General features: G+C 38.8%; 1 protein-coding gene across 4 annotated transcripts in view; it reads left to right on the top strand.

Annotated features, from left to right (window-relative positions):
• LRP1 (LDL receptor protein 1) overlaps nucleotides 1-13,741 on the top strand; it is a 1,015,507-nt gene that overhangs the window by 372,620 nt on the left and 629,146 nt on the right. For all 4 annotated transcript variants that reach the window (XM_068367027.1, XM_068367026.1, XM_068367028.1 and 1 more), the window contains one exon: nucleotides 9,726-11,358. In XM_068367027.1, the coding sequence (XP_068223128.1) occupies nucleotides 9,726-11,358 (1,633 nt within the window). The remainder of the gene's footprint in view (nucleotides 1-9,725; nucleotides 11,359-13,741) is intronic.

The following is a 13,741-nucleotide window of genomic DNA, read 5'->3' as shown; positions in this document are numbered from 1 at the left end:
CTTCGGTCAAACGGGCGAAGCCGGGGAAGGGGAATTGGAGTCCCGGCGGATAGAACTCGAAGTCCTTGATAGGCCGGGTGCCAAAACCCTCGATGGTCAGCATGCCATCTGTGAAAGGAGAATGCAGAGCCATCCTCCAGGGGTTACTCTTGGTGAATGGCTGGAGCTTGGAAGCGTCGGGGATGGGGTAATGCTGCCGTTGTGGCAGTCCCGAACGCATGAGGCCTTGTACCAAGTTCTCATTGTTGGAGATCCTGTCAGTGAGGGATGACACTAAGGACCCAATCTGGGAAAGAAGCTCCTTAGAAAAGGATTTCGGGTCGAAGGGTTCCTCCGGGGCGGGAACGGGGGCCGGCGTGGATATCGAACCATGAGAGGTCGAAGATGCGGCAGCGAAGTCTTTGGGGACTCTAGAGGATGAAGTCTTGACCGACTTCGGGGATTTTGAAGACTTACGGGTCTTGAGTAAAGGCCTACGGTGAGCCTTAACCTTCGGGGTAACTGGGCGGGGCCTGATATCAGCCCCAGGTGTCCCCGGAAAGCCCAGAAAAGAAGAATGAGCAGAAGTAGAAGAAAAAGTCGGGCTAAGGAGAGGAATCTTAGCCCGGGACCCACCTGCCTCACCTACCTCTCTACCTACGTCCGGTTCGTCAAGGGCCATCGGTTCTATGTCAAGGTTGAGGGTAGCGACGTTTTCCGTGACAGTCCCGCCCGTCTCCTCCTGGTCCGGGGCTAAGAGCAAGGAATTGATCTTCTCGATAATGGGGTCCGCCACCTCCTTGGGGACCGCAGCCGATGTCTTAGCATTGGGATAGATGAGGGAACACCATTCCTATGAAAGAATGTAAGGCTTTTAAGCCTTCACGTTGCGGGCGAACCCGCCAATCCAGACCTTGAGGGTCGCCAGGGCTGAGGTCTTAGCCGGCTGGTAGCTCTGAAAGAGAATAGACTATTACTGGAGGTAAGTGGTTTCCACGTAGGGAGTAAAATAAGAAGGCTTAGGGATCTCCTTGCGAAAACGAGGCCACCGAAAAGAGGACACGTTGAAAATAACAGGAATGACAGAGATTAATACAATGTAAATTTAAAATTAACTGTAATTCCACTTACCGAGTCTGAGGTGAGCGTGGAAGCCAGCTTATAACAGACTACGCAATTGTCTGGGTGCCAGACGGTCAGATCATCCACAAGGACAGCACAGTCGGCGTGCGACCAACAAACGTCGTGGCCGCAGGGTTGGTGGAGGACCGCCGAGCAGGCTGTCATCGTACAGCGTACCGTCTGTAAAATAAAGATACATAAGTATCCCGTAGGTAAGCTAGAGGAGCCCGGGAGCTCCGGGTGCCTAAAGTACACCGCTATAGCAGTGGGTAAAACATTCTTAAGCCGTAAGGGCGATAAAACACTTAATAGGTAACAGTTTAATAGGTAACAGAATAAGTCAATCCGTAACTATGATCATACAAGGGGGGACAGTCGAGTAAAAGAAATATATATATATATATATATATAGATCAATCGTAATATGGTTAGGGATATACGCTGGCTCCGGAGAGACAACTGAGAGAGCCCATTGCTCGTGCTAGCCTACCGGGGTAGGCGGCACACGGGAGGGGGAGGGGGGTGGTTGTCGGGAGTCAGAGACTCACCGACGGGCTCAAGGACCTTAACCAAAAACTCACAAGATAACTAGGCTCGGAAGCTACGAACGGGGATCCCGCAGATAAAATTATTAACATCGAGTGGGGTCCTTGAAGTGCGGAACGCCACACGGGGAGGGTGGAGGGAGGGATCCTATAATGGGTCCGTGGGGTGCGGAACCGGGAGGTAGCAGCAAGGAATAATATGTGTATATAAAAGACATGGACCCAAAACATAGCAGAAATCCCTCCCGCCGACCGATGGCCAATCGGAGCGGCGGGGAGAAAACGGCTACAGAAGGGTAGAGGGAAATAAAATCTATAAAATCTATAACATATAGCCTCGCTAACGTTCAAGGTCCGCCCGTGAAGGAGCCAGGCGACATCCCCGGGGATGGGGGGGGAGGGGTGAAAGGGTACGAGAGGACTCGACCCGTAAAACAAAGCAGCTGACTCCAAGGCTCAAGAGGCGAGAGGCATCCCTGAAGTGGGGATGTAGGCGGGGGGAGGGGAGGGGCGTACCCTTCATGAGAACAAGCCAATGGGAAGGCAGGAGGCTATCACGTGGGACAGGGAGACCAGGCGTACCAACCTGGTCGAAGAACCACGACATATAATGAATGATCAATACGGATAGACTATAATATAAATGATATGGTATAAAATTATAATGAATAGGGAAGGATGCGAAAATATAATAGTAAGAGAGGGACGCAAGGGAGAGGCAGGGAAGGGCAGGGGGGCCAACATAACACAAAGTCGGTGAGGTGCCGACATAAAAACATGAAAACTAAACGAACTGCCTCGCGAGAGTCCCGCTCAAACTAAAGCAACTACTAGCGGTAAAAAAATAATGTAACATATCCGCTAAGATATGAAAACGTAATAGCGTGGAGTAACAACTAGCAGTGCCCGAAGGCGAGCAGGCATGCCAACCTAACACGGACTATGATACCGTAATATCATAACAAACTGTATCATAACTATAAGGATAATGAAATACCATAACATAATAAAAATAACACGGGGTGAGAACCGGGAATTACCCAGATAGGTGCAAAACGAAAAACAATCATTATGGAAGACTAATTGTAAGGCGTTAAGAACGAGAGAGAGAGGAGGTAGCCAGCCGCCACGGCGGTCCCGAAGCGGGGCCGCGAACAGTGAAAATTAAAAACTGTGATAGAATAAAAACTAAGGGCAAGGCTACCTCCAAAGACTCAAAACTCATAGATCTGATACTTAACTTGGGTGGAGTGACAGTAGAGTCCGACATCATGAGATAAATCCTGGGTAAATCCGGGAAAAACACACACCGAAAAAGAGAACAGCGTAAACACAAGGTGCTATGAAAAGGAGTGTCGTCACTGGCGTGGGTTAGACTGTTGGTAGTAGAGATCGGAGCTAGGGGGTTGAACGGCACCTCGCTGAACAGGGATGTTGAGAGGAGATATCTAAATGGTGCGAGACCTCTGGTTGTGATTTATCACGCCCCAGTTTATTATACCGACACCTTATTAGGTGAGCGAGCTGGGTTCAACCTAGCATTCCTATACATTTTTTTCTCTGGTAAATTCATAGCAGTTTTTACCTTAGAAATGATGTAAAAGGAGCATTTCACTGGGCAGCACAGGTCGGAGCCCAGAAAACTATTTATATAGCAGCAATTTTCTAAAATAAAATGATGTTTCATAAAAAAATTGTGGTTTGCTGATGAAATCGGATACCGTATTTTAAGCTATGATTGAAGTGGATGTATACACGGTATAATTTTTTCGTTTCGTATTTAATTGACGCTTTAAGATAACCGATTTTGGTTTCCTCATCTATTTGTAAGTATTGTATAACGAGAGAGAGAGAGAGAGAGAGAGAGAGAGAGAGAGAGGAGAGAGAGAGAGAGAGAGAGAGAGAGAGAGAGAGAGAGAGAGAGAGAGAGAGAGAGAGAGAGAGAGAGAGAGGAGAGAGAGAGAGAGAGAGAGAGAGAGAGAGAGAGAGAGAGAGAGAGAGAGAGAGAGAGAGAGAGAGAGAGAGAGAGAGAGAGAGAGAGAGAGAGGAGAGAGAGAGAGAGAGAGAGAGAGAGAGAGAGAGAGAGAGAATCAGCTGTTGTAATCGAATGCCGTGTTTTTGTTTCGTTGTACCTCCAGAAGTGAGGAATTTATTGCCACAACTAACAATTGTCGTGTTAATTTCATTCTTAAACTCAGGTTGCCATATGTGAACTAAGGTTTTATTTTTTACAGAGAGAGAGAGAGAGATTTTTATAATTATCCCGTGTACTCTACAAAACTAATCATTGCAATTCAAATGTATACTGTTTAAAATATGACAATATATTACCGACTCGTTACCGAAGTTTAGGCTATTCACTGCCGATAAACGAACCCAGTCTACTCGTGAAAACCTTGAATTCCCGAAGAGAAAAAATAAAGCTTTAATATATACTGTACTACTAACAAAAAATAATGCTTTAATATACCATCATTTACACTACAATTAAAATTATCAAAAGGTTGGAGAAAGATAAAGATTGCTGAGAACGTAACCACAATTCTGTTTACATTTTGTTAGCTGGACTCGCACAGTTAACAGTTGATTTCATTGTTGATGTGGAATTTTAACCTTAGATAGGCTATTTATTATGAAATTATGTTAATAGGATGAATATTAATATTGTTTTGTAACATTTATTATAATCACCGTATTTAGGGCTACCAATATACTTAGAAAACAGATTTTGAGCGAAGCGAAAAATCTATTTTAGGGTGAGATAGCCATGATGTCCTGATGGAAGCTTCCTTTAGTAGCTTCCTGAGGGTATATATGTCTACAGTGGATATTCCCAGAGAATTAAACCAAAGATTATCACAGAATTCTAACTTCTGGCACGAGTAACCTAAAGGTTTCCCTTTAGGATATCGTATATCAACAGGGGACGTATGCTTTGACACGCCACATGGCTATCTGCACCCCACACAGCGTTTATTGCTTCGAGGGGGAAAGGTGGCGGGATAACTGAGGAGCCCGTTCCAAAGTTATCTTCCTACGTTACTGTTACGGTACCCTCGCAACGTAAACAAACGGCAGCCATAGCTGTCCGCCATATTGTGTGACGTCATGTCCGTCCTCATTCCGAAATCTAGCGATCTACCAGCCTCCACGATACAGTATAGCAGGGAGGGGCCTGGCAGGCTGAACTGGAACAGTAGGGCGGGGTCATCAGGACGTCATGGCTATCTCACCCAAAAATAGATTTTTCGCTTCGCTCAAAATCCGTTTTTTGGGCTCAAGCCATGACGTCCTGATGGAAGTGTACCAGAGAATTAGTGTATCGTGTTTTTCCCCATTTTCAAGTGCCTTGTACTTCAAACGATATTCCTATGGTCTGGTGACCGTAGAGACCGTGACATCTCCGTTAAATGTCACTACCAGTGGCATAACAATGACATGGCTTCCTGCCCCCCTGGCAGGGAGAGTCCTGTTTGGACAAGAGGAACATCTCGAAGTAATCTGACGAAGATAAACTCACCTGGATGAGAAGACAGATCAGAAGGTTAAATATTTGTGTAGGAACAATATTATACGGCTAGGCGAGTGTATATTAGACAGTAGGTATATTATGCATAATATAACCATAAAAATAGGGGCAAATAAAACAGTAACAGCAATTTATTTTCATGTAGAAAAGAGGAGCGAAATAAGACGCATATGGTAAAAATAAAATAATTATTTTATTTTAGAAAATTGCATGGAATTATAGATAATTATTTTCAGTAATAATATCGAATAACAGACATAGATTTCCAATAAAGACGGTGATGTGGAATCTGAAAGGGAAAATTTTTGCCTTTATACATAAGTTCCCAGGGGAACGAAAGTCTTTAAATTCACTATACACTTCATGTCCAGGAACATGTGGCACACGTGTAAGAGTCTATGTCACTTCACCTCGATGAAGAACAGTCTATTAGTGACACTAAGTGTCCCTTGAAATCACTATGTATCGCACTAGGGTCAACACAGGCACCCGTTGAGTTTGAATCCCGAAATAACTCGCTGTTCTACGCAGCTCTAAACACCAGGTTTCATTACACTGCCTGCCGCTACCACAAATCTTATGATCTCGTGCACCTGCTTCGCATAGTGTTTGAAGAACACTCTCAAGGATTTCCAGCCTGTGAAGGATCAGAGACTTTCGAAATCCATTCCTTGGAAAAAATTCAGGGAAGAGGCGACTTTCCTAGGATCATGACCTGCGGGTGTACTGTTAGGATCCGCTCTGCGAATAAAGTAGGTGATGTTCGCTCTTAGTTGTTTAAGTGACAGGTCACTACCCGAAGTTTCTCCCTTAAAGAGTTGTCCTCCACCAAAGTCTGAAGTTCTTCGAAGATAGACCAGGGAAGTTTTTATTTTAGAAACCTTGTGAGAAGTGCAAAGGCCTCATGGTCCCTATTTGGGAAGTATGTTTCATAATCAGGTTAAAGTTCTTTGTTTAACTGAAAAAGGCAACTAAGGAGAAAGATGTCAGTTTGTGTAGATTTGAAAATGACTTGGTTTCCCGAACTTAGTTATGTTTGTTGCATCATCTGCTCATATTTTCATCCGAATCATCTCTCACCAATTCAAACTTGATTTTTCTTGGTGTCATGTTCATTGTACAACTCTGAAATGCACTTTTATGATCCAAGTTCTGCTTATTCGTCAAAAGAATAATTTACAGTTATATCATATTGCCTTTCCTGAGAAAATCCAAGTTGCCGGAGTGGTCCTTAGAAAAGTCCTTAGAACCTCAAAGCATTCTTCCAGAAATCACTACCATCACTAAATTGTACCCAAAGTCTTCATGCAACATTTTGTATAGCGATCAAAGGCGTATATTCAGCCTAAATATCCCAAAATATACGCATGTGGTTCCTACTTTTAGCAGTCGAGAGAAAATAGCCGACAAAAGCATTTAGCACATGCGCAACCGATTTGTGTGTTGATTTGTTATTTCAGACCCATAGAAGTGCAGTTCATCTCAGGCTCTACCTCTAAATAAAGAATATTAAAAAAAATGTCTATTTGGGGATATATATTAAGGCAATTGGTTGTCAAAGGGGTGAAGACTTTTAAGACTTATATCATATCCATTGGTTGCAAGAAGTCAAGTATGTATTTCCAGTCTAACTTCTTATTCTATGCTTTCAGTGCATTTATATTTGTTATAGCCTATTATATATTTTGTTTGTTAAAATCTAGAAGTAGATATTACTTGGGTGTGGGATTCATAGCCTAATGCGCTTACATTTTACTGTACTTTTTATTTCTGGAAAATACCTGGCAGAATTGGAGGTGCATGGAATATGTTTTGGCATGTTTTTCAATATCAAATACAGTAATTTCTTATTGATAAACAAGGAGAGCAATTTATATTTACATGTATTGGCAGACAGTATTCGAATCCTGATAATGATTACAATACTTTGATGTTTAATGAAAGCATATTTCATTGTGCTGATTATAGATGAAGTTTATAAATGATGATAGTGATTCATAATCAACAGTAGCATAGTTTTATTTTTTTTAATTATATATTCAAGTTTTTTACGTGCAAAACGTTTTATTTACAGCAATTCTTATTATTTGTTTAATCACTCAATCATTCGTGTGTGTTTCTTGAACATACACATACTCTCTCTCTCTCTCTCTCTCTCTCTCTCTCTCTCTCTCTCTCTCTCTCTCTCTCTCTCTCTCTCTCTCTCTCTCTCTCTCTCATAATAGATGTGCTTCTAATGCGATTCTGCTCAGAAGTTGGGTTGGCTAGAGCCCCCTTTAGCTCAACATAAGTTGGATTGGCTAGAACCCTCTTTAGTTTGACATAACAATTACTTGCTGTATCAAGGCATAAGTATAATTACAGGTAATTTATTTATTTTACCATTATGCTTATACAAAAGCATACAGTATGTACTCATGCATGACTGGATCATATATATAGTTCCCTGAAAAATGCAATAAAAGTTAATTATATGATTTTTCTTGATAATTAAAATAGTTGTTATCTAGAAGATGAGAGAGGTTAAATGCTCAAACAAAATAAAAAGACAAACCTATATTCATACTTACAGGAAAAAAGTTTTTGTTATATACACATGAATTATACAGATGGGTGTCCACTTCACATTTTTTCATAAAATGGATGTGGCATAAATGAATAATATAGAAATAGAGATAATAAAAATACCAGTACTAGATGAACTTGGGACGGATATTGTTTATGAGATGGACATTGTCACTCGATGTCGCTCACTATTACGCAGTTCACTGTAATGTTGCTACATTTAATGTCATATATAAGAAGGCTACATGAATAGCTGTCTGTTTTCAATTGCAGATATTACCATGGAATTTGGCAGGAACAGAGAAACATGTTTCCCATCAATCCCTTAAATTTTCATTTGGATATGTGAATTATTTTAGGAACTATTTACTCCACTGCCAAGAATAATAACCATTCAACCCTTAACAAAATAAATGTTTGCTGTGGCTTTTCTAGGGTAGATATCAACATAAAAATTAATCCCTGAAAATTTCATTTAGATTGGTGAAGTATTCTGCAAGAAATTTGTGACGCCACCAAAATTTGGCCTCCCACTGATATAGAAAAATTGCTACCGTGACTTTTCCATAGCAAGTATTATTACAAAAATTGGTATGAATGTAGTTCACATAACACCTATCAAAGCATATTAAAATCATTTGGATATCTGTAAAACTCTTGAGTAGTTTGTGGCTCCTCACTGATTTAGCTAAAAATCGTCACTTACAAACAAAAATAACAGCCAAGGCATGCCTATAGCAGGTATGAACATGAAAATTGGCAGAAACAAAGTTTATATACACCTAAATAATCTCTTGTAGTTTCATTTGCATATATTAATTGGTATAGGATTTATTCACCCTGCCGCCAAAAATATCTGCTGAATTATTCAAGGAACAATTTACTCCACTCCCAAAAATAACCATTTAACCCATACCAAAATAAATGCTTTCTGTAGATTTTCTATGGCAGATATCAACAGGAAAATTGGTATGGACAAAGTAAATATCCATCCCATAAATCCCTGAAAAATTTCATTAAAATATGTGAAGTATTTTATGAGTAATTTACAGGGTCGCCAAAAATCGGCCTCCTCGGATATTGATAAATGGATACAGTGACTTTTTTACGGAAAGTATCAATATGAAAATTGTTATAAATGTAGTTCACATAACACCCATCAAACCCTGTGAAAATAATTTGGATATCTGTAAAACTCTTGGGAGTAGTTTGCTGCTCCTCACTGATTTTTTAGCTAAAAGTCGTCATTTACGAATAAAAGTGACAGCCAGGGCATGCCTATAGCAGGTATGAACAGGAAAATTGGCAGGAACAAGCTTATATATATCTAAATAATCCCTTAAAATTTAATTTTGATATATTTATTGGAATAGGAGTTATTGACTCCGCCGTGGAAAATATCAACTGCAACCCCCACCCTTTCTCTGAAATCTATGGTTAGAAAATGACTGGGCTACGGGTTGGGTGAGATATCTTGAAAGAAATTTTGTCATTTCATACAAGGTTAATCACTTTGTTCGCAACAAATATTTTGGATGATGATAATTTCACTTACCATTTTCTGGTCACTTAATTATTATGTCCCTGTCAAATCTTAAGTCTTATTTCAGGCTCTCTACCCGTATAATGATTGAATTATTGTATGATGTGTAGGCAGGAATTTTAAGTTAGGTTAAGTAGAGTATATCAAAAGGAATTTGGGTTGAAAACTCATCTACAGTGTTACACAATATAATTTTGAAATATAATAGGGAAAAAAGTTTGAGATCCTTTAAGTTCTCAGAAGGTATTGGAAAACAATTTTGGTTGAGTAATATTGAATATTTTATGTGTATCTCTTTGGTGTACTGTACCATATAGCAATTGTTGCTGGTATGTTATAATCCTTAGTAAGTTGTAAAAATATTAAGACAGATAGGAAGTGGTAATTATTTTGAATTTTAATGGTATAAAGTTATTTTATTACAATATTCTTTTTATTGCAGGTAATGAAAAGGTACTCCTTTTTTCTCGACCTGATGAGATTCGAGGGGTAGATCTAAGTAAACCAACACATGATATTATTCCACGAATATCGGTCCCCAAAGTTCAATATGCTTCTCAATTAGATTTTGACAGCAAAACTAAAAAGATCTATTGGGCTGACTCTAAGATGAATGAAGTCAAACGAGCCAGTTTAACTGGAGGCCCAATTGAAACAGTTATAGATACATCCTTAGAAGCACCAAGAGGATTTGCTATTGATTGGCTCTCGAACAATTTGTTTGTAACATCGAATGGTGGAAAATCTAATAATATTTATGTGGCAACTCTGAATGGAGAATTTTTGATCCCTGTCATAAAAGAAAATGCAGATGATCCACTTTCTTTAGCTGTTGACCCTTATGAAGGGAAAATCTTTTGGTCTGATGTTGGGAGTGAATACCATTCAGTCAAAATGGCATCAATGGCTGGAGATGAGTTTGCCATATTGTCCTCTCAGAAAGACAATGCGCATTTAAATCTGCCAAGAAGTCTAAATTATGATGCCAGTAGTCAGCGCTTGTATTGGGTTAATGCTGGGTCTGATTCCATACAGTATTATGATTTCACTGAAAAGAGGACCGTGAATATCCTAATTGATGATGAAAGTGTGAAACCCAAGGCACTTATTGTTTATATGGATTATGTGTATTATACAAATGATGTTAATTCCAGCATATATAAAATGGATAAGGACACAGGTCTTGATCGACAGTTGGTTCGATCTGGTTTGGGTAATTTTTTATCCCTGAAAATCTATGATGAATCAATCCAAGATGGTAGTAATGCTTGCTCACAGAAAGATCCACCTTGCCAGCATTTATGCCTACCAAAAAACAGAGCAGAAGGAGAGTGCTATTGTGCAGTTGGTTATAAAAAAGATCCCCGAAACCCAACTGCTTGTGTAGGAGATGATAAGATTCTTATATACTCAAATAATGTTGGTCTCAGTGGGCTGAGTATTGAAAATCCAGTGACTGATACTGGTGTGAGTCCTGAATTACTTAGCCCTATATCTGGGATTGGCATGGCTACCCGTCTTGATTTTCATGCCATGCAGGATTTGATCATATGGGCAGATGGGGATCAAGGAACCATTACAAGTATTAAGCGAGATGGAACAAAGCGCCACATAATTGTTGATAATATTGAAACAGTACAGGGGATTGCTGTAGACTGGGTTGCAGAAAATCTTTACTGGACTAATTCTGCAGCCGATGTCATTGAAATGTGTCGTTTAAATGGTTCAGATGTATTTATTTTGGTTGCAAATGGTTTAGAAAAACCTGGTGCTATTGCAGTACACCCAGGAGCTGGTTTAATGTTTTGGGTTGATACTGGTGAAAATGTCCGAATTGAAAGTGCAAGTCTTGATGGATCCAACAGAAAGGTTTTAGTGAATGATTCTCTTCAGTATCCAGTAGACTTGGTTGTGGATTATAATGAGGGGCATCTGTACTGGGTGGACCAACGAGCTAAAACCCTAGAGAAGGTAAATCTGGATGGGAGTCATCGAGAAGTGGTGCTGAACAGTGAAACCTTGCAGCTTCCAGTGTCCATCTTTGTCTTCGATGATAGTATCTTCTGGGCAGACATGTAAGAAAGCTAATTTTTTGCATGTTCACATTTTTAAAGTTAGCAAAACTTGGAAGTTGGAAAGGATGCAGACAAAGAAGTTCTTATTTAGATATACTATAGATAAAGCTTTCATCCTAAAAACAATTTTTTCTCCAGAAGTAAAATCATTTGGAATCTGCTGTAACAAGTAAAGTCCTTAAGTATCTTATATTGATAATTGAACTCATTTATTAAGCTTCATGTCACAGAATTCAAGCAGTACCAAGAAGTAAGTAATGTATTAAGCTGTTTCTTAACAAGTACTTTTTATTTATGTTTCTTACGTGTTGCCTTGACAGTATAGGTATTTATTTTGTTAGATATGGGTTTGTTATCATATATTTTAATTTCTGTGTATGTTAATTCACATTTATTTCTACCAACCCACATCTTTAATTCTATTGTAAGTTCTTGGTGTATTTCTTCTAGAATTTGAGAATCTGGCATATGCTATTTACTGTATATGCAAATACTTAGGAACTATTATTTAATTTTAATTTTAATGTTTACCAAATATGCATAAACATGAATATATGCTGACACAAATTCTCGTAGCAGCAATGTTTTAATTATGTATTTCGGATGTTAAAGATTTCTTCTGTAATTTTATTAGTTACATGCTTCATATATGTTTAATATTGTAGCATTTCAGTAGTAAAGAGCTCTGTGACTACGAGTATGATCTCTGGGAAACAGAATATATAATATTGCATTTGTTGCAAAGTACTGATTTTTTGCATCCATCTGTGTGCATACCTGTACTGAATTTGAATGTTACACAACATAAGTGAAAAGTACAGTTGTCAGGCATTAAGGCTTCATGACTAGAATATGAAAGTGTGTCTGACATGCTCATAGGAACAAAAGAATGCAAACACCTCAAAAAGACAATACATAAACATGGATATATTATCCACCGTTAATAAAACACCTTGAAGATATGTTTGAAAAACAATTCAAAATAAAGAAAACTGAAATGCAGTTAGGACTTTAATTTTAACCCAGATACTAAGAAACAAACACTTTGCTCAGGTTGTTTCAGTCTGTAGAAGAAAAAATTAAGCGAATGAAATGGAAATACCAGGAAATCTAGATACATCACCTCTTGAGAGATGTCATGATAACTATGAATACAGCACGATGATAAATTGGTCAAAATACACCAAAATTTCAATATCTATAAAATCCCATTGATCAATATTAAAAATACTATACTCTCATTTATTACAGTAGAATAAAAGCTGAAGATGCACAATTATAACATGAAGCCTTTGTATAGAAATACTCAACACTGAATATTATAGAGATACTACCGCTAGAGAGTTATTGGGTCCTTTGACTGGCCAGACAGTACTACATTGGATCCCTCTCTCTGGTTACGGCTCATTTTGTCTTTCCTTACACATACACCAAATAATCTGGTCTAATTTTTTCCACATTCTCCTCTCTCCTCATACACCTGACAACACTGAGATTACTGAGCAATTTTTCTTCTCCCATGGGGTTAACTAATGCAATGTAATTGTTCAGTGGCTACTTTAATCTTGGTGAAGGTAGAAGAGACTCTGTAGCTATGGTAAGCAGTTCTTCTAGGAGAAGGACACTTAAAATTCAAACCGTTGTTCTCTAGTCTAGAATAGTGCCATAGCCTCTGTACCATGGCCTTCCACTGTCTTGACTCAGGCATGCTGTTCTATCTTATTTCTCTTCCTCTTATTTTTTTTAAGTTTTATAGTTTATATTTGAAAGATCTAATTTAATGTTGTTACTGTTTCTATAATATTCTATTTTGATTCTATTACTTCTCTTGTACTTTATTTATTTCCTTGTTAATTACTGCAATATAATTGTAATTGGCTACTTTCCTATTGGTTTGGTTAGAAGAAACTCTAGCTATGGTAAGCAGCCCTATTAGAAAATGGGAACTCCAAAATCAAACCATTGTTCTCTAAGTTTTGAATAGTGCCATAGCCTCTGTACCATGGTCTTTCACTGTCATGGGGTATAGTTCTCTTGCTTGATGCTACAATCAGGCACACTATTCTGTGTTATTTCTCTTCCTCTTTGTTTTTTTTTTTTTTTTTTTAGTTTTTATAGTTTATATATGAAAGTTACATTTTAATGTTGTTACTATATGTTACTGTTTGTGCTCTCAGTGATTTTGAAACATTTCATGAATAGCTATTTCTTGTACAGTTTCTTAAAATCGGAAAAAAACTTGCTGGTTCATGGGCTGGAGGAGAGGGATGGTTTTATGCAAAAGATAGAGAACCTTGATAAATGAAAAATCCGCTAGGATAAAATTCTCGAGGCCAGGAGGGTGAGCAGAGACCATTGTTCAGCACCAGCAGGGATTTCGCTT

This window comes from Palaemon carinicauda, chromosome 44 (assembly GCF_036898095.1).
Source record: "Palaemon carinicauda isolate YSFRI2023 chromosome 44, ASM3689809v2, whole genome shotgun sequence".
Classification (NCBI taxonomy): Eukaryota; Metazoa; Arthropoda; class Malacostraca; order Decapoda; family Palaemonidae; genus Palaemon; species Palaemon carinicauda.
Note: the sequence above shows the minus strand (reverse complement) of the source record. Positions and strands in the feature narration are given on the sequence as shown.